General features: G+C 36.9%; 2 protein-coding genes across 4 annotated transcripts in view; one reads left to right on the top strand and one right to left on the bottom strand.

Annotated features, from left to right (window-relative positions):
* Positions 1–10,099, top strand: part of SLC30A7 (solute carrier family 30 member 7) — a 75,098-nt gene extending 64,999 nt beyond the window's left edge. Inside the window, exon 11 of the mRNA XM_003784109.3 lies at positions 3,848–10,099. Coding sequence (XP_003784157.1) covers positions 3,848–3,895 — 48 coding nt within the window. The 3' untranslated portion in view covers positions 3,896–10,099. The remainder of the gene's footprint in view (positions 1–3,847) is intronic.
* Positions 10,100–17,013: 6,914 nt separating this feature from the next.
* Positions 17,014–22,364, bottom strand: part of DPH5 (diphthamide biosynthesis 5) — a 38,409-nt gene continuing 33,058 nt past the window's right edge. For 2 of the 3 annotated variants that reach the window (XM_012801748.2, XM_023509796.1), the window contains 3 exons: positions 21,073–21,112; positions 19,472–19,575; positions 17,014–18,081 (listed from right to left, as the gene is read on the bottom strand). In XM_012801748.2, coding sequence (XP_012657202.1) covers positions 17,858–18,081; positions 19,472–19,575; positions 21,073–21,112 — 368 coding nt within the window. In that variant the 3' untranslated portion in view covers positions 17,014–17,857. The remainder of the gene's footprint in view (positions 18,082–19,471; positions 19,576–21,072; positions 21,113–22,364) is intronic. The other variant, XM_023509797.1, reaches the window with a different exon arrangement.

Here is a 22,364-nt window from a genome sequence, read left to right as displayed (position 1 = left end):
AAGGTATCCACTCTTCCAGGTGGTTACTATTTTTTCTACCATTTGTATTTATTTTCCCTTTTTGTAGAGAGCTTTAATCTTCCTTAAGTGTTAATTCTGCTTGCTCACTGTGCACTGTACATGAAGTCCACCAGATTCCACCCTCCTAGGGGTTGGTGTGACAGCCACAACATGGGAGGCCAGGAGACCTCTAGGTTTGTTTGTAGTTGATCCACACGGTTTAAATGCTCCTTGGTTGGTTGGTAGTGGTGGAAATAACAACAGTAGCAGCAGCTAGCATTTATTGAGCCCACCGTGTGCCAAGCACAGTGATAGGTGCCTGAACTTTTTAATCAGTCCTCGCAATATAATTTATAGAGTAGGAAACCCAGACCCAAGTTATTGTTATTCACTTTAGTCACATTTATTCACAATTTTGCTAGCTCTGAAGTGATTTTTCACATGGAAGAGTAAGACTTCATTTTAAAGGATGAAGATTAGTATTACAGGCTGGGTGTGGTGGCTCATGCCTATAATCCTGGAATTCTGGGAGGCCCAACCAGGTAGGCTTGAGCTCAGGAGTTGAAACCTGCCTGAGCAAGACCAAGACCCTGTCTCTAAAAATAGCTGGGTGTTGTGGTAGGCGCCTATAGTTCCAGCTACTTAGGAAGCTGAGGCAAGAGAATCACTTAAGCCCAAGAGTTTGAGGTTGCTGTGAGCTATAATGCAAAAACTCTATCAAGAGCTATTATGGCACTCTTATCAAGGGTGACAAAATGAGACTGTCTCCAAAAACAAAAAAAACATTAGTAGAATGTGTCCAGTCAAAAACTAGAATATTTCTGTGGGTTTTGATTGGTAGAAAATATAACTAAACCAATAATTTTCTGTAGTCATATTCCTATTTGTTTTTCTAATTTTTTTTACTTAATTGGTTCAACAATAATGAATATTTTTTGAAGACAATCTAAGCCTGTGGAACCAGGTTAACATTTAGTTTCCTAGGAGCTTATAAATGTTTTAAAAACCAGTTCTTTTTCCCAGTTGAAGAAAATGTTGACTAAAGTATAATTTGTACATTATTCTCAGGATACACAATTAGTGTTCTGTGGTTTTCACTTCTTAAGGCTCTCCTAGCCAGCCTTAGCCTCCTGGTATCATCTAGTGGTAAGAGCATTTGATGGCCCTGAGCACTGTTATCTGCGGTCCTATCTGTCACGTCTTTGTGATGAGAATAAACTGGAGAAAACCTGGTTTGCAGTCAGGGAGCAGGTGACTTACTATGAGGTTCTTTGGAAATACTGCTTTTCTCTCTACTTTGAAGGAAATTGAAAAAAGGAAAATGGGAAGCTGGAAGACTTGAAGCTGTCCCGATCCGGACAGATGGATGAAGCAAAATGACTTTTTTTTGCTGTTAGACTGAGCTTTTGTGGCAAGCTGCAGCCCCTCAGGGGAAGATATCGGCTTGAGTAATTAACTGGTGATTATGCAAATACAATTTACCTAGCCTCTTTGTTTTTCCCCTTTTCTTTCTGTTTTTCTTTTTTTGCCTTGGGCTACGGTATTTTTTATTACCATCCTCACTGTGTTAGGGCTGCAGTCAGGAAAATGGCAGAGACAGAAGGAGCCCAAATCGTTTTGCCCATTTACTTTCATTAACAATTTAATTGAAAGAGAAGAGAAATTAAGACAATTTGGGCAATAGTTATTTTCTCTTAAGGTTACTTATGCAATAATTTTGCAAAAGAGTCCCTCAAGTACTAGTACTTTCCAGGGTCATCTGGATTGCATGTATCAAATCATATAACCATAATGAATCATAATTGTTTACAGCAGTATTCTATAATAACTGCCTTATATTTGTCAAATATTGGATGACCTGATGAGAATTAGTAGGGACGGTATTTATCAGCAGTTTTAAAATGAGAAAAACTGAGATTTGGTTTTAATTTTTAGCTCAAGAACATATAGACACTAAGTTCTGCCTTTTTTCTGCCACAAGTATCTTAACTACAGAGAGGATGCTATTAAATTATATTTTACATAAATCTGAATAACAGCTTTAACTTAAACACAGGAAGGCTTTTTTTTAAACATGCTGGAGTCTCCCTATAAAGTACCTGGGTGGCCTTCCCGCTGACCTCCATCCTCCCTCCCCCAGTAGCTGGGGTTACAGGTGCAAGCCACTGCACCCAGTTGCCTTTTTTTTTTTTTTTTAAATGAGGCAAAATTAAAATATATTTTCTGTGCTGACAGTCTTCTGAGGTCTTTCCAGCTTTTTATCCGTTAGAGTTGTTCCTGACTCTTTTCAAATATAGTATTAGTGTTGAGGAAAGCCCGGCTATCGTATGCTAGGAAAAACCCACTCTGAAAAGCAGTGTTTTGAGAAATTACTGTAAGAAGGTAGTATTAATAGATTTTTATATCTCATTCTGGTTTTTTCCTTTCTATTAAATATTCTAATCTATCATTCATTCTGTGACAAGAAAGGACTTATTGTGACTGATGGTTTGCTTTAATAAAACAAATCATTTGGGGTTAAAAGAAATTAGAATTTTAGTTCATTCAACAAATATTTATTGAATCACTTACTGTACATCCTGAGCATTACTTGAAGTTCCAAGACACACCCTTTAGTTTGAAGAGATTATGCGCATATTATAGTGGGGGGAGTCAACAAAAAAAATAACCAGAGTGAATAAGTTTTATAATGATGAGTCTTACTGGTAGGGACATTGGAGGGACGTATCAGCTCTTGCGCCAAGCTTCATTAAGTAGCAAGATGCGACTTGGGAGTTGAGCACTGGTGTGAGCAACTTGGAACCTACATTAACAGTTTTGGGGAAGCGTGGCAGGCAAAAGTTTGGTTGAAATGAGTTTGACAGAGAAGAGAGAAAAGGAATTATAGACAGCAAATATGGACAACTCTCTTGAGGATTTTTTTTTTTTTTTGAGATATAGTCTCATTATGTTGCCCTCAGTAGAGTGCTGTAGTGTCACAGTTCATAGCAACCTCAAAGTCTCGGGCGTAAGCCATTCTCTTGCCTCAGCCTTGCAAGAAACTGGGACTACAGGCACTTGCCACACCTGGCAATTTTTTGCTGTTGTTGTGCTTGTCGTTGTTGTTTAGCAGGCCCAGGCTGGGTTCGAATCTGCCAGCCCTGGTGTATGTGGCCAGTGCCCTAACCACTGAGCATGGGCACCAAACCTCTTTTGAGGCTTTTTGCTATAAAGAAGAGTGAGACTGGGACTGTAGCCCCGAAAGGGATGCAGTTTTTTAATGGAAAAAATTACAATGTTAGTGTGGGGGGGGGGGGTTGGGGTAGAGGATCCGGATTGATAATACAGAAGAGATTAGGAACAATTTAGGTGGCAGTATGCTTGAGTAGCGAGTTCATATCCAAAATTAAAGAGAGGACTTGGAGTGCAACATAAATAACCAAGAGATGGGTATACTTAGTAACCTGTTCACTAATCAGCTATTGTGGGAAGATGTAGACTGAGTTGATTTATTGGCTTTAATTAGTAGCCAGTCAGTCAAGCACTGTAGTGTCCTCTAACAGAGTAATAGCAGATGGGTAACCTCATTTTTCTAAATACCACTCAGGGTCCATATCATGGCCTTTTTGCAGGGGGTGGGGAGGGCAGGAATAAATGATGGTTCTTTTTTGTAACTTATGTATATATTTGTTTTTGAAATATTTTTCTGATGTTTTATAGAAAAAAAAAAAACCCAAGAATTATTTCCCAAAAGCAAAAGAGAAAAATGATTCCTTTTTCAAAACATCAAGTTTTTGTTCTACCAACCACTTTTCGAAAATGCGTAGTCTGTTATTGGCTCGTTTGATTTTCTAATTTTTTTTTCCAGGCCGGAGTGAGACAGCTTTATGTACAGATTGACTTTGCAGCCATGTAGTGAAGGAAAAGAAATTATGCTTTCTTTTGGACCAAATTTTTCTGGTACTGTACAATACAAAACATTGTACCCAGCTTTTTAAAATAAAGAAATTATCACTACAACTCCCCAGCACCAAGTCGACCAGTAGAGTCAGCTGTTTGTGCTCTGCTGGGAGTTTACAGCTAAGGGATCAGAATTAAGAATATTTCCTGGACTTCTGCACTCTTCCCTCCAAATCATTTTGATTACTGAAGTTTCTGGTTTTGCTCCAGGGTGTTGGTTTGTCCTTTTTCTTTTGTGTTTTTGTTTTCATGCTGAATGTCCCCACCTCCATCCCTTCATCTCAGCCAGTAAGAAATTCAGATTGTGGGCCTCAAATCATCTGGAATGTCTTCACTGAAGCTTCTGGAAACCAGTGCTTTCATTCCCACAAAACCAGTGTTATTTAAAAAAAAAAAAAAAAAAGAAATGGAAATCTATTTTGTATGTAATGTCACAGTTGTTGATGTCCTTCAGAATAATCATATGTTTGTAAAATTGTTTGTACCTTGCAAACTTACAAACCAAACCATATTGGGTTTCAAAGTGCCTTTGTATCGGAAAATGTATTTGCCAGCATAGAAATGTACCATCAAAGGTTATGTATTTTTTTCTAAATGGATATTCTGTAATCTGTACAAAATAAGACTGTTGGTAGTAACCTACTTTGTCTTTTTGTGTACTTACAGTATAGATTTAGATATATGAAAATTGTCCTTCTGTTGTTTTATCTCATCAAAAAAATAAAAGGTATTAATTTTCTTTTTAAAGCAAATTCAATTATCCCATTAAATTCCTTTGTGGACTGTGTTTTCAGAACTTTGCATATGCATCTGTTGTTCAGAAAACTGTTGTAACTTAAAACATCTGCTAAATTCTAAATTTCTGTAAAAGCTACTGTGTCTATGATAAACTTTCCCGTATAGCTTTCCTTACCATTTTTGTGGACTTTATGAACAGACAGTGTAGACTGAAGGGAGAAATGGTTGTGACAGTGTAAATTTTGCTTTTTATTCTTCAAATGCCAAGTCACAGAATTTATTTTCCCATGTAAGCTTAACACAAATACAGTTGCTTTCAGGAATCCTAAAGCAGCATTTGATTGAGTTTGAACCATTAAAGCATCCAGAGCAAATGTGCTTATGTAGAACTCTTCCTAAGACAGGCATCTGAGGTGAGTTGATTTTCTAGGTCCTGTGTCTTTGAAAAATAAAGTTTCCATTTGTGATGACAAGTGCTTGCCCACTCTACTTGAGTATTCTGTTTTATAAAGAGATAATGGTCTGGAGAAACCTTTTCCCATTATATTTCATTTTATCACAACCTGTATTTCCTTTTCATTTAAAAAACCTGAAATTGTCGGGGGAAAAACACTGTAGGATAGTAATGATTATTAAGAATGTAGATCAATAAGCACTTTTTCACTGAGGTGACAGAAGTCATTGATTTTGTCCAAGTTTTGGAGTATTTTCCCCTATAATTTATGTATTAGTCTGTATTATGAGAAGTAGACCACTTTCTTCATTTCTTTGTAAACTACTGCAGATAGCCAGGAACTATCAATAGTCTCCTTTTTGCAGATAAAGTAGTATTTTCAAAACGTTTGCTTACTGCCAGGCAGTTCTGTGGCTAATACAGTGTGTTTACTAAAACAATTGCTGAGGTCTCTCAGGAGGGAAAGTACAAAAGGAAATGTCCTAACCATGGTATTGCTTTTTCATTACAAATGTAAGTAGTCATTTAGAATTTTGCCACCACTACCAAGCCCATTAGAACTTTGGGATATTCTGTGGGTTGTGGCACATTAAAATGATAGATCTAGATGAAGGCAGAGATTTTGGATGTGTGCCTTTAAAAACTAATTACGTATAACTGTATTGATAGTTCTCTACCCTAACAATAATTGCACTGGTCTGTAAATTTACCAGTGCAATCTGAAGATCCAATTCTGCCTTCACTGGGCCCACCATTCTAAGTGAAGTTTTTGTCAAAATATGTATTTATTTAACAGTGTTCTCTGTACACAAATGCATGAGTTTTTTTTTCCTTCCTTTGATAAGGCATAGAGTATATGTAGAGTCTTAAATTGCCATGAAACTCTTAATTTTGCATTTATTTCAAGATACTGTCAGCTCATAGCATTTAACAGGTTGGCATTAACATTCTTGTTTTAACCAAGTGTCAGATTTGTGTGTGCAAAAGTAAAAAAATTGTGTAAGAAAATGCAGTTCCCCCCCTCATTTTAAGGAAATCTTTTGTCTTAATATTCTTGGCACATATGTATTACTAAAGTAGATAATTTCACTGAAAAAAATTACCTGATTATTGTTATAAAATAGAATACATAAAATATACATTTAGAATGTCCTTGGTATTAGACTAACTCTTGCAGGCTAAAAAACACTAGAACAATCTGTATCTGAGCATAATTTTGCCAGTATTTAAAAACTCCCAATATTCTCTGGAGAACAAATTTGTATTGGCCAGGTAAAGTATAGAAATACACCTATATTTATTTTGGTTTTTTAATCTAGATGACTCACATGAAGGGCTTTAACATGCACAACTTCCTCATTTGCTAACTCCCTGTGTGTCTTTGTGAAGGACAGTACAGTTTACCTGTAGGTCAGTGCTCCATCCCTACCAGTCCGTGACAGATGTCACTGGTATTGTGATTCCCGTTGTATCCAGAATATTTCAGCATTCTTGAAAGCCTACACATGTACACCAGGAACCAAAATACTGTGATTTTTGTGCACCTTTATCAAGCCACCAATCATTAACTCCAAGTGCAGCAGATCACAGTTCTATGTTTTTACCTACTAGGAGATAATCAATTTTTACAAAGATCATTAACATGGTAGCACCTCATCATATAACACTGGGGGAACAATATTACATGACTAAGCGTAGGATTTTACACTTACAGGGACTGACAGTCCAGGCTACCTCTCATTTTACAGATGAGAAAACCCAGAAAAGCTGTATTGACTTGAGGTCACAGACACAATTAGTGGTAAAGCCAAGACTAGAATTCAGATCTTCTGACCGTAAGTCGAGAGTTCTTTATACTCTTACTGTGCTGCCTCTCCAGTGTAGTATTTGCCTTCTGTAAATGTGATTAAATATCATTTGTAAATAAAGGACATTTGACCTCCACTTTGGTACATTAAGGCACTTTATAAATGGGGCTTTATTGTCTCATTTTTCATTGATAATTATGAGGTTTGGAATATTTCCATAGTATTCCTTATGGAATATATTATAGATTTTTTACTTTTTACTGTTTTAATGAAGCCAATTCTTGACTTTAAAAAAGATGACAACTTTTACTTTAAAGTACAAATTACTTTAACTGAGGAGTGAATTTTTCTTGATTTTTAATTGCCCAAGGCTAAATCCAATGTAAGGATTGCTGAGTTTATTTTATATTCTGTGAATTGGTTCATTTTAGAAACCAGGCTAATTCACAGGTCACATCATTTCAGTCTCACCACTTTGGTTTCTAGGTACTGGGGAGTTTTTGCATTAAAGACTCTCAAAACCATGGAAAATTGAGCATTAAATGCCATATAGAACGAAACAAATCTTTTAATTCAGTAAGGTTAAAATTCTGAAATCATATCAGAGCCCAAGATGTTAAACTACAACTTCTAATGCTTCATAAAAGCATTATCGTGAGAAAGTTAAAGTTTTTCATTTCATCACTATCTTCAGAACAAAATTCTCTTCCAATTCACAAGAACTTTATAAAAGATGAAATTATCTTACTCTCTGGAGAACATTCATTAGAAGTTTTATCAGTGGAAGGACTATTGCAACATGTGATTTCTCAGAAGCCTTAGTTATCCAGATCTCAACCAGACTCAAATACGGTGAGAAATTACATATTAAAAAATATTAATAATTGGAGAAGAGAAACAGAGAAATACTGTTCTATTTAAAGTCCAAATGTGAGTCTTTCTGATGAGGGCATCTCTGGTTTATGTTTAACCATTTCCAGCTGCAAATTATACAGAAGGGAAGGGGGTGGGAATCAGGGAGATTCACCTTATTAAGGATTTATGTGCCAGGCAGTTAAAACCTTAGTAAGGATTTATGGCCTTCTTTGTGTTATGACATAACCCCCAGATTTCTGTAAATAAACTTTGGATGATCTTATGATTCACAGAGCTTTTTTCAAATATATTTTCTTAACATCCCTGTGAGGAAGGAATTCTTATCCCCACTTTCCAGGTGAGGAAGCTGTTTAAATGATTTGCCTCCAGGATAACCAGTGGTAGAGCACTGACTCATCAGTGCTGACAGCTACTGTGCCATGGGTGCCACTCAGCAATGCTTCAGAGGTCCAAGATGCTGCAGTAGATCTAAACAGAGTCTCCTACAGAATTAGCGAACAGTCACCAGGACAAGATTGAGGTGGGGGGGACGGCCACTAGACTCCTTCCTTCTTTCAGTGCTGTCTTATGTGTATTTACTGCCTTTGCTATTCATCTTAAGCTGTGTAGGTTCAAAAGAGAAATTAGAAGTTCCGAAGCAATTTTAAGACCATTAAGAAAAAAAAAATGTAGGAAAGTTTTACTGGCACTTGCCAAATACTACTTAAGGGATTGACTTAAAATATTGCACCTTCTGTGCCAGTGAGGAGAGAAACTGAACTTCTGCCCAAGAGACCTTAACTTAGTTTATTAGGGGATTATCTCCCAAGGAGTATAAATAACTTTGCACTGCAGGAGAAGGAATTAGGATTTGATTTACATTTTATATACATCTTTTCAAAAGGAAGAAGTCTATTTCATAAATAGTAGCAATCCATGTTTAAACTTAAGAATATTTAACTTTTAACTCTTACAGCAGCTTCGAAAATTTGTTATTTGGAATTTTGATCACGAGGCTGGAATGCTTGTAAAGAATGTCCTTTTATTTTCAAACTTAACATGGGCTTATACTAACCTGCTCAATATGTTTGGTTAACTAGTGAGTATTACAGATACTAGTGGACACAAAAAGCAAGGGTTAGAAACAGGTCAAACCAGTATTCCATTGTTTATTACAGAAGACATCTTAGCATTTCTTTGGTATCTTTCCAGAAATAAGTGACTTTAAATTGACATTGGCCATTTTATTTCCAAGCAGCCTTTTTAATACACAGAAGTAAACAGATGTTATTCATTTTGCATATTGCTGAACAGGAATTTGGCAGAACTGGGACTGTGGAACCTGTCATTTGAATTTTTCTATTTTGTATGGCCAAACCAGGAACCACAAAGTCTCCTTTGCTATTATGGAAAATTGCCACATTGGTGTTTTGAGGACCATGGGCATGACTTCTCTTTCCCTCATCCCAGATGTGCCATCATCTGAAACTCCGGAAGGTGCTTCTATCAAAACAACACTGCATATATTCATTAAGTGATTGAAATTTCCCCAGAATACTTTTACGTTTTTCCCCCCTCCAAATATTAAATTATAGTAGAGCCTCTCTTTATTTCTTCACTTATTTTTCCTCTCTTTTAATTGTTGCTTCCACTGTAGAACTTCTACTTCTCACCAGTGGGAGAAAAGCTTTACTTCGAGTATTTTAATTTTATTTATATCTCACATGCTGTGCACCAGTTAGCCTCAGTGAAGATTCTGTTTTGAGTTAGCCATACCCTGTCAACTGTTTGTCAAGTAATTTCATTGCTTCCTCTAATAGAAAATTCAGTGAAAATTTTTCCCAAGTAATATTTTCCTCCAGCTTTTGTGAGTTTAGTAAACAGAATGTATCTTTTATATTGGAAATAATGTGAATGGAAAATCGCCAAATCCCTTTTCAGTATATTCTAAACACCTCTACAACCCTTTACCTCCCTGCCTTTAGTAGTTTGTAAACATATGGCCATGTTTGTGCTTGGGTTTCATTTCTTTGGTGAAGATTACGGCATTGAAACAGTCTAAAATGCTTCAGAGTACAAGATTAGGCTACAAAGTCAAATCTTAAAGACTGTGTTGTAATTTGGTTTGAATATGTGACAGCAAGTAGTTAGGATTTGCCTAAGTGCAATACAACAAATCCATAATGTATATTTTACTTTTTCTACTTGAACACATTCATGTATATATTTTGTTTAACCTTAGATGTATTTAAAAAGAATCATGAACTGTATCAAAATTCTTTCAATAAAATTTGTTTAAAAATCTTTACTTGGATTGTGTCTGCCAGTTTAATGAACTGAGAACACTCTGAACCTGTTACTGGACTAGATTCTCAGAACCAGGAGATAGCAGAACTCATCGGTACAGAAGAGGTGTCGGGAGGTGAGAAATGCCCTTACCTGGTGAAGAGCCTCAGTGCGGCTCCCACTCATCATTTCACCTCAGAAACAGGTCTCAAAGTATTTATTTCCAGCTATGCTCATTAACCCCAAACTCTTCTCTTACCTCATTCTTTAGGGTCATCTCATGAAATGAAGACCAAAGCATTTGACATGAGCCTCTGTTATCCTTCCAAATGTTTCTCTCTAGTCAGAAGCAACTCTTTTTTTTTTTCTTTGGTTTTGTTTTGAGACAGTTTTGCTTTGTCACCCTTGGTAGAGTGCAGTGGCATCACAGTTCACAGCAATCTCAAACTCTTGGGTTCAAGTGATTCTCTTGCCTCAGCCTCCCAAGTAACTGGGACAATAGGCGCCCGCCACAGTGCCTGGCTATTTTTTTTTTTTTTTTAAGAGTTGGCATGATCTCAAACTCATGAGCTCAGGCAATCCACCCACCTCAGCCTCCCAAGTGCTGGATTACAGGCCTGAGCCACCCTACCTGGCTTGAGACACTCTTAAACTTTGTTGCCCGAGGTAGAGTATGGTGGTGATGGCTCACAGCAACCTCAAACTCCAGGGCTCAAGTGACCCTCCTGCCTCAGCCTCTCAAGCAGCTGGGACTACAGGCGCCTGCCAAAGCACACAGCTAGTTTTTCTATTTTTTAGTAGAGTTGGGGGTCTCACTCTTGCTCAGGCTGGTCTCTAACTCCCGACCTCAAGCAATCCATTGGCCTTGGCCTCTCAGACTGTTAGGATTATAGGCGTGAACCACTGCACCTAGCTAGCAATTCCTTTTTAAAGTAACCTCTTCTCTCAGGCCCCATTCATCACACCTTCTCAGTTATTCTTACCAAAGCAGCCTCTATACTCCCGTCTGTGCCACCCTGTAAGGGCTGTCCCCTCAGTGTGTCCGCTGTCAGGTTCCGAGTCTGTGGTCTGCATGAGCTGCTTCCGCTTCCTAACTAGCCATGACTCCTCCCTATTCTGTACAAGTTCAGAGGCCTTGGGGGCTCACGTCTTGTCACATCCATGGCAGAATTGTCAGCATCACAAATTCTAAATAGAGAAGTAAATTTATCTTTCCCACTAAAATTTCTTTTCAACTACCAATTTCTGCCAGAATTCTTTACAGAATCCCTAGAAATCTAAACATCGCCTTTACCACCTCCATTTCCTCAATCCCCTATCACAAAGTCCTCTTCCTTCCTTTGAAATCTTTAAATTCCCCCTTTTTATTGACACTGCCTTATTCCAAACTTCATTGATGACTTCTAGCAGAATCACTTTCCTTGCCCAGCTCTAGCCACCTCTATTTCAGCCCTCCCTGCCCACACATAAACCCAAACAATTCTGGTTTTGGCAGGGAGTGCAAGGAATGTCTCTTGAATCCAACTTCTGTCAATGCCCTTTTAAAACATGTGCCCTACCACGCCTTCCTGACTACTTTGCACTGGCCCTTCTGCATCTGCACTTGGACTTGCTGGAGCTAGATTCCCTGCCTTCTGGTGCTCTCTGGAATTAGCCTCTGGCCTAATGCTATAGTGGGCTATTAACACCCCTTTACAGCAGCCTCCTCTGTTTCTACACAGCTTTAACAATAAATACTGCACTAACTAACCAGTCTTTCTTATCCAGAGCTTCTGCTTCCTTCCTCCTAGAAGCCACCTGTGTTATGCTGACCGTCTAAGTAATACGCTTCCCAGTTTCCCCTTTCAGTCCTCTGGCTCAGGAATCTTGAGTGGCTCCCTCATGGTTATAACATACAAATTCCCCTTAACAGCTTTGGAAATTCATAAAGCTTTTCTTTCCTCTCTTATTCAATCTCTTCACCCTCAATATGGCAATAAGCAAACTTTTCATTAGTCTGGATTCGTTAGTCTAGGTCAGAGAGAAGCAAAGACAGGGAGGAGTGGACAGGTGAAACTGAAGTTGACAGAATGAGAACAATGTACTATCATTCTGTTAATAAAAATAGAGTAAGAAAAAAGCACTTTAATGAGATTCTAGTTTCTTCAAACACTGTCAGCTAATCTAGCTCCACTTACAAGCTTAAAAAAAAAGATCACCACAAAATTCAGGCTTAGCACATGCTCCTGACATTTAAATGCACAATTCAGCTTTTATCTGCTGAATTCCTATAACCAAGAGACCTAATGTTAATAGCAGATAATGTCTTGCACAGTGTGGGCAATTAAAATTTATTTTAAAAAGGATAAATGGATGAATTATGTTAATATAAAATTTAACTTCTCTTTGAAAAATAGTTCTCTGTGAATTGTACTTTTGTGAACTGTACTTTTTGTGAGAGATCTACTGCTACAACTAAAGAATAGAAACAAAACAGTACAAAAACAAAAGCATCCCAAAAAGTATTTCCTACATGTAGGTACAAGATAGTGCTTTAAAAACAGGACATTTTATAAGTAAATTCAGATTCACATACAGTGTGACAGCAATTAGAACTCTACCATTTGGCGTGGACTTTTAAAAATGTCATAATCACTTCCAAAATTATAAATAAGGTCTATCTGATTAGCCATCACCATCTTCCCAGCCTAGACAATGCTCACTTTACAGGGTCACCTGTCCTCTATGAGCAATGAGCAATATTTGTACTTCTCCATGAGCAATAATTTGTACACGAGTCAGACTCATTCCTAGAAGACAAATAAGTTGGATACATTTATATATTAGTTGGATCAATATTCCCACTGGCTTCCAAAAGCTTTTTCCAGGGAATCCTGTGGTGGTGGGTGAAAACCCATAGGACCCCAACTTTGCGAGAAGGGGATTCTTTTGTTCAGTATAGCTGTAGTTTCAAAAGGATAGAGCAAAACCCCTTTGATTTTTTTCCGTCCCCTCCACCATCCCCATGGGTCAGGATGAAGACCCAAGCATGAAAGTGTGCAAGACAGCAACAGAGTAACCAGAACCCAAGTTTCTGGCCAGAGGACTGACCAAAAAAGGGAGCCCACGGAACCAGTTAAGTAGCAGGGAGATCATGGAGAGGGAGGAGCCCAGGAAAGCACCTTCTAAATTAGTTATTCATGAAGCCCAAGGATCATCCTCAAATCATTAATGCTTGGATCTGATCCTCCTTAGCCACGGGAACCTTGAGAACTAAACTATCCAACAGACGACTTCCTAAGTCCCAGATGGGTAGCACAAACTTGAGATAGATCCAAAAAGAATTGTAGTCTTTAAAAAACTGAACTGACGTTGGAACCACAGCCCCCAGAAGGCAGCCTGGTAACTGTCCTGAACCTAGCTGGCTGGTTACCTACTCAAACAAAAAAGATTGAGATTCTCCACAGAATTTAAACAAGACCCAGAACCTCATAATATTCAAGTGCTTAAGCTACAATCCAAAATTAAATTCAAAGTACCACAAAAAATTTCAACTTGCAGAAGAAAAATAATCAATAGATACCAAGGGTGATATAACTTCATGTTGGGATTACCTAACAAAGATCTCACAGCAACTATCTAAACTGCTCCAACAAGCAAATACAAATTCTATATAAAATACTCAGCTACAGAAAAAGGCTCTAACAAGCAGTGGCAAATAATGCTGCAAGAAATGTTTAAAAAAATAGAAGATAGAAAAAGAACCAAATATTAAAAGCATATAGAGTGGAGCCAATAGAACATAGAAGACTGAGGAAAGATCAATGAATTTAAGGATAGATGAGTAAAAAGTTATGTGAGAAACGTGGAAAACAGACAAAAAAATGAACAGTTCAGGAACCTGTGGAATAGTAAGAAATGTCTTAACACTTACATTATGTAGTATCAGAGTTTCAGAAAGATAATCAAGTACAGGCAGTCCCCGGGTTATGAATGAGAGAAGTTCTACAGATTTGTTCTTAAGTAGAATTTGTATGTAAGGTACATTTACTTATTACCTGTAATAGCCTCCATTCATGCATGCAAGTCATAATGTCAGGCAGATGTTTGTAACTCAGGGACTGCCTGTATGCAGGATGACTGAATGTCTGAAGAAACGATGGCTGCAAACTCCCCAGTTTGGTGATACAAAGCTACAGTTTCAAGAAGCTTGAAAAAACCCAGAATAGGCCAAAACTCCAACGCCATCTCAGACAATCCCAATCAAAATCTCACAAGCCCATAGAATGTCAACAAGCTCGTTCTAACATTGGCAAGTTAAGCAATTGTAAAGAAAGAAGAAAGTTAGAGGAATTACACTTCCTAATTTTAAGATTAACATACGGCTAAAGTAATGAAGACCGTGCGGCATCACAGACGGGAGAGACATAGATCAACACAGCAAGAGTCCAGAAATAGGCCTGCACAAATACGGCCAAATGATTTTTCTGACAGTGGTACAGAAACAGTTCAATGGAGAAAGGACAGTCTTTTTAACAAATGGTATTGGGAGCAACTAGACATCTATATATGCATTTTAAAAAAAAAACAAACCTCGATTTAAAACTCACACTTCACAACAAATATTAAGCCAAAATGTATCACAGATCTAAATGTAAAATATAAAATATCTAGGAAAAAAAACAGAAAATCTCCGTGTTCCTGATCTTGAATTTGGTGACGGATTCTTAGACATGGTATCAAAAGCATGATCCATAATTAACTGATCAATTGGACTTCATCAAAATTAAAAACTTTTACACTAAAAGGGAATGAAAAAAAAGCAACAGATGGAGAAAAACATGTACAAATCACATACCTGACCAAGAACTTGTATCTAGAACATACATGTATAAAAAACACTTGAAACTTAACCATGAAAAAGAATCCAATTAAAAAGTGGGCAAAAGACATAAAGAGATACTTCATCAAATAGGATATAAGCACAAGAAAAGATGTTCAACAGCTTCAGTCATTAGCCATAAAATGTATTTTCTTGTTTCTCTGGACAGACCATAGTATTTTATTAGGGTCATAATTTTGTTGATATGTTACATAATTTTGTTATACTCAGAAGAGTGCTAAGCTTTGTTCTAATTTAAATTTTTGGCTAAATCACCTTGATTTCATGGAGCCTCTGACTTTGTATTATGTTGAAAGTTTTGTCCTTTTAGCACAAAATCCCTAGTCCTCAGGATAGTCTTTACTAATATATGGCCATTCTGGGGTTTTAATAGGAAGCTCAAGGTTCTTATTACCTGTCAATCGTCAAAACTCAAACTCTCTTAAAATAGAGAGCAGCAATCTCTGTTCAGCTTCTTTAGTCTTCCAGCTGTGGCTTTCCACTAGGGTCCGTGGAGTCTTTCCTGAGTGTGTACAGTGCAGAAGTTAACCTTGCATTTAAAGAGAGATGATGCAGATTAGAAGGCTCCTCCACCTTTGGTACCTTCATTTCTAGGCTCTGCTCCTTCAATCTTCGGGTCCTCAGCAGCTCCCAGTTACATTCTCTAACAGCTCAAGCCTAGTAAGACTGCAACTTTCCCTTGAGTTCTAGCCACCCTTCACCAAGCAGTCTGGGAAACTTGAGGAGAAAAGCTATAAAAACATAGTGTTCAGCCTGCTTTTGGTGACTTCGTAGTGTCTTTAAATAGTTACTGTATTTGGTCCAGAGTTTATAACTGGGAGGGTTTGTACCCTGCAAAATCAGAAGTCCTTCATTTAATAGTTCTTAAATGTTGGGACTGCAAACTAATACCTTTTTAGGAGGAAGTATGGAGAACCCTTGAAGAACCCAAATTAGACCTCCCATTTGATCCTGCAATCCCATTACTGGGCATCTATCCAGAAGAAAGAAATCCTTTTATCATAAAGGCATTTGCACTAGACTGTTTATTGCAGCTCAATTTACAATCACCAAGATGTGGAAACAACCTAAATGCCCACCCACCCAGGAATGGATTAACAAACTGTGGTATATGTATACCATGGAATATCATTCAGCCACTAAAAAAGCTGGAGACTTTACATCTTTTGTATTAACGTGGACAGAGGTGGAACACATTCGCAGTAAAGTATAAGAATAGAGAAGCAAGAATCCATTGTACTCAATTCTAATATGAAGCCAGTAGACAATCTAATACATACCTACATAAGAGGAAAATGCAAATCAATTCAAGGTGGGGGGTGGGAGAATGAGGGAGCAGGGAGAGGAGAGGAGGGCAGGGGATGGGGGGTTATAATATATGGCATACCTCTTGGGAACAGGACACAATTACAAGAAGGACTTTACCTAACAAATGCAAAACAGTGTAACCTAATTCTCTGTACTCTCAACGAACCTGAAACAATAAAAAAAATTTTAAAAATAATAGTTCTTAAATTGTTTAACACCTCAGAAGAAAATAATATAGAACCAGTTCTCCATCTCTCCCCTTTTGTGTCTAACAGATTGAAAACACAATGTTTCACACACATTAAAATATATTTTATCCCAAATGAAAATCTGTCAAAATAATCTTAGCTAACTGATGATCCCAAGAAGCAGGAAAATCTTTGTTCAACGGTCAACAAATGTACTAAGCAAAGAGCTCAAAAGAAATGATTAGGCCATGGAAATAATCAGAATTGGACCAAGTAAACTGTCATATAGCAAAGCTATTTTTATTCTGAACTGACAAAAGGTATAAAACTACGGCCATGAAATATAATAAATGGAGTGTTATTTAATTAACCTTACTATAAAACTAGTAAGAAGAGTGTGACTACTTGTATATATACATTAGAACCTTTATAAGTTAACCACTCAAGGGACTGGAACAAACTAATCAACATAAGGAACGAGGCCTACTGTACTGATATGTACATGTGGTGTGTGTCCAGTCCACGAAAATTAGATCAACTTAAGGAGGTGGTCAACTATGGAGGTTCTACTCTGTGTGTGTGTGTTTGTGGCATATAAGCTGAATTAAGTGATAAGACAAATCATGACTCATCCATTATTACCTTCAAACTTAAATTTTAAAAAATTTTATTTTGGGGTCAGCAAGTTTTCCATTTATCTGCTTGGATATGAACGATACTATTTAAAGATGCTATTTAAAACCAAACAGCAACTGTACATGGCTGGCTAAACATTTATAATTAAACAATTACATAACTTCCAAAATGTAGCAGATGATGAGCCATATCGGGGATGTCAGCTAACCAAGACAGCCCATTCAGAAGGGGGTCATTTTGTGGCATGTCTCAGCTGAGCTTTAAGTAAGACTGTTGAGTGGAGATTTATTCTTCCCATATTTTTATATATACTAACACCAGCTGCTGTCAGGAAAATACATCTTTGCAGTCAAGGCAGCTGACTTTTTAAGAAATAAGAAAATTATAAATAAAAACATTATGTGAATTGTTACCAATCTTTCGTTTGCTTTTCCTGCCATTCTTCACATCTTTTGCCCTTTAAAACTGGATTCCAGTGATTCACTTTGCAGTTAATCTGTGAGTTATACTCAGTAACAACCGTCTTGTATAAATTGATTTCATAAGTAAAAAACTGCTTTTCAGTGATTTTTGTCAGGGATGTCGATTCCCAAGTTTTCCAGCTTGGTCTGCTCCTTGTGTGTGCATCCTGAGAAACTGCCAGAACAGCAGCGACAGTTAATGACCTCACGGGGAAAAACTCGATGCCACAGGAAACCAAGCACTGTTGAGTCAACTTCTTTCTTTTTGGTCACTTGTTTTAACATTATTGAAAATGTCTACTTCAGAGTCCACCAATGCTTTGGGACTCTGAGCTACTTTCTGGTATGGAAAACAGACTGAGCATCTCCATCTCCAGTGGATGCAGGCTGCCCCCTGTGATAATCAAGGAATGCAACGGCTCTCCCAAGTCCACAGTACACATTTGCTGTAAAGTGCCTGCTGCAATCTGCTGGTCTTCAGCTCCAACTCTGGCTAAGCCAACACAGAGCGTCTCCTCAGTAACTGCTATTCAAAAAAAAAAAAACAACAAAACATTGCCATTCAATTCAGCAAACAGATCATTCTATCCAGCACACACTCAGATTTACATTAGTACCACACCAAGAAGCCTCAACTATCTTAAATATCCTTAGTTACTCGTGGACCAATTATCCATTAATTCATCTGAGGTTTTTTATAGTCATATGTACTCTCTAACATATATTAAGTATTTCCCAACTTTACCCTTTCAGAACTCCAAGGGCTTATGAGAGTTTAAGTTTTCGGACTTGGTAAGCTAAATCTATAGCCATAGTCTTTACACCTGTATGGCATTCATCTTTAGATTCTGAGTAAAGGATGTCTATTACATACTTATATTTTTAATAACCTGCTTAAGATATGTTCGTATTATCTAAGATATATTGGGAAAACCATACAATTATGAGATAAATACACAGATTGGAGTTTTTTCTTGGCATTAGACCAACTTAAGTCTTCTCATTTTTAAAAATGTATACTATCTCTCTTTGACGGTGGTTTTGAGGGCTAAGATGATGAATATGAGAGTATTGGTCAACTACAAATAGAGCCCTTAACAAATAATGGGCAGTAGCATAACTTTTAAGCTCAAAATAGCCAATCTTAGTCAACTTCAGTATTATTCAATCTGGTGCTACAGTTAAAGGACAGACCCCTTTAATGGTTTTATTATTTAGTAAGAAAAGTCCTGATTGAACAACCATGAAAGTGGCCAAATGATCCTTTCAAGAATAAGCTGGAGTGCAAGGAAGTCTGCACAAAGTTATGGATATAAAATACCCTTGCACAGTATTTGTTTCACGTTTAAAATGAGGCCTACTAATGAGAATAAAATCAGCAATGACCACTCAAGAATCTATTAACATATCTTTTCTATTGGGGTACAGCTGCCCAAAGGCAGTCAGCATCTTCTGAGAGAATACAACCAGAGGGTCATTGAGGAACTTTTTTGTTTTCTGTTTCTCCCCTAGAATGTGACATTTAAGAACTTCTTAATAAAGATTTACTAATAATAAACATTTTACTATATTCCATACAATGTATCTATAAATTAAGAATATAAAAATAAATTCTTATCTTTAAGCTATTATTTAAACTATTCCTGATCTCAGTGTTGAGAGTGATAAAAAGAATAAATATATTTTGCAGGAGAGATCTGATTAGGCTAAAATGAATATTACCATATTTACATTAAATTTGATTGATCTTTAATCTGTGAAAAAAATCCTCATTTTCTGGAATGGTGTTAATTTTATTAGAAAGAACTCAAGCACTGACTCATGATTCAGTGGTGGCAGGTTTATTTGGGTGTCAGTCACTAAATCATACACATCTAAATGCAGCGACCCAGGCACATCATGAGGGTCCGGAGTACCTGGTTCTTCTCCTCGTGCTCTCTGATTCTGAACAATCTCCAGAAGCTGCTGGGCTGCTTGGTTTACACTCATGTACCGAGGGGGCTCATAGAGCTTCCTTCCTCTGTAAGTATAAAACTAGATGCCACTGTTCTTAGCCATGAAATTACATACACATTATGAATGCAATTACTACCCCCTCCCTCAGATATACTCAAGTACCACAGCCTACATTCTGTTTGAAGACTTTACATAACAACCACTTTATCCACTATAAAGTCTGGATACAGTGATTAAGTTTCTTAAGTTTTTTCTTTGTTTTATTCCATCTGTACTCTAATTTCACTGAAATGATGGCAGGAATAAAAATTCAAATTTAAAGACATATCTAAATCAAAGTTATCTTTATTTAAAGTGATGCCTTATACAAAAATAATTCAAAGTAAGTATCAACTTGGTCTATACATTAACTCAATCAGGTTTTATAGTGTTCTTTTTTGTTTTTTGTTTTCTCACTGGGATACAGTGTTCTTTTTAGGACTATGTTTAAACCACATAGTCCTCTCTTTACTTCTTCCTTTAAGAAAAGTAAACTGATGTATCCTGGATGCTTGAAAATCTTGGATGGTGACATATGTTTACTTCCATATGCCCCCAAAGCCTATCAGGTTTGCCCAATGATCATCATAATAAAAAATATAACTTTTAAAACAGAGCCACTAAATAGATTATTTTAGTGGTTCTCAAAGCAACTCTCTAAATCGGGGTGCACAATAAAATATAATGCAAACTACAAGGATAATCTTAAATTTATAGTAGTCACATTAGCCAAAAAGCTCAAGAAAGGCAAAATTAATGTTCATAATACATTTTATTTAATACAATTTTAGACAGCTTGCAGTTTAACTTTGGGAATCATTTATCATTTATTCAAATAAAAATTATTATTAAAGAGATTGTTTTATATGAAGTCTTTGATATCTGGTTTGTACTTAACAGCACATCTTGATTTGAGTATTAAATTTTCACTGGAAATATTTGATCTGCATTTAAATTTCATAAATACAGTTGTGAAAGTATACTTATATGTTGAGGTTGTTCCAAACATACTTAAAGGTTTCCTAATAATTAAATGGAGAATCAGTTTTAAAATAATTGAAATTAAATGAAAAAATCAGTTCCTCAGTCACATTAGCCCCGTTATGAGTGCTCAGTGGTCATACGTGGGTAGTGATTACACTGGGCACTGCCTCCCTGAGCAAAAAAGGATTAGGCCTAAATTATACATACGAAGAAAAGAAGGCACAGAGATGGAAGTGACTTGCCCACGAGCACACAGTGGAGGGACTCGGGACTCAAACTCACGTCTTCTGAATCCCCTTGCTTACGTCACTCCACCAAGACTGAATATCTAGTAGGTGCCAGCCACTGCTCTCAGTGTTGGTATGAAAGCTATTTCCACTCTGTTATGCTAATTATTTCATAAAAATAAAAGTGTTAAAGTTTAAATTGTCAGTGAAACCTATTTTCAACAATCTGTTGAACTCATGTCATTTAAGTAGAATGTATTGAATTATTCCAGGAACTAAAACAGATGTAAGCATTGTTAATAAGAACTTACTTCATTAGATTTTCCAGAGACTGCTCCTTTACTTTGATGTCTGTAAGAATAAAAACAGGTCTTTTCAGTACTTTATCCAAAACCCTATGTGTGAATGTCAGTTAAGAGTCACTTAAGTTTGGGGAAACATTTGGGGAAACATTCTTCTCAAGTCTCCAAAACACTCATCTCAGAGTTTTGACAGTCTTCCCTCACACTTATATCTAGCCACTTTCTTATAGAAATACAGAGAACAGAAACTTGTGCTTGTGTATAAAGGCCACTGGTTAAAAAACAAACACGAACTTGGCCCTGAGACCACCCTGCCGTGATCTAATTTCCTGCTGGAAAAGAAGACAAAGGAAAGAACTAGATAAATATTGGCATATACACCACCTAACAGCTAATCAAAATCCTTGTCATTTCTACTAGCTGGAAACTGCATAGGCCTAACTGAAAAACCTTGTTATATTCCTATTATTATTTTTCAGGCACCAGAATGTAAGTTTCAGTGGATATAACATAAACAGAAAAAAATCTTAACAACACATTTTGAAGAGAGATTTTTTTCCTATAATGCATAAATAATACCAAGTATTCATACTTTTAACAGGGCTTTAGAGCCCTGTGTGTCAGACACTGCACCAGGCACTGGAATCCCACCGGGACCGAAGCAGACTTACCATCTGCTCTCATGAAGCTGGACAGTCCCAGCTTCACAAATATTGGATTCTTTACACTCTTTTTTATCACAACTGCTCAGCTTAACTATTTGGTAAAAGGTAAAAAAGCAGAATCACTCTACATCCTCACAGGAACTCAGCACACAACAGCAAGACCAACAGCTGCTTCCTGTTTTACATGCTGGACACAAATGGTTCAGCCAAAGTTTGTTTATGCAAAAATAAATATAGTGTAACTGATGAGTCTTTGGTAGACTTCTGCAGCTTTCCTAAGCGATTATAAAAGTTTTTTTCTGATAAAAAGGATACTGAAGAATTTACTTGGAAATTAATAGCAGAGATTAATCTTATCCATGTATTTTTAAATGTTCTTGGAACCAGCACTGACAATATTTTTCAGGTTAGAAATTTCATTACCTATTTAATGTTTCTACTAGTCTGGCACACACGGGGGAAAAATGAACATGTTATTGAAAACGTGGTCTCTGATACAGCTAATGGTGTAAGTCAACTTTTAGATTTCCTTTAAAAGGCATTTCTAATATTTTTAACCAATTTATTCATTCACCTCAAGTTTCTGAAATATTGTTTGCAATAGTAAGATTTTTTTTGTATTGTCAGTTTCTTTTA

This window comes from Otolemur garnettii, unplaced genomic scaffold (genome assembly GCF_000181295.1).
Source record: "Otolemur garnettii isolate 467f Iridium unplaced genomic scaffold, OtoGar3 scaffold00010, whole genome shotgun sequence".
In the NCBI taxonomy this organism is placed as follows: Eukaryota; Metazoa; Chordata; class Mammalia; order Primates; family Galagidae; genus Otolemur; species Otolemur garnettii.
This window is presented reverse-complemented; position numbering and strand designations above follow the sequence as displayed.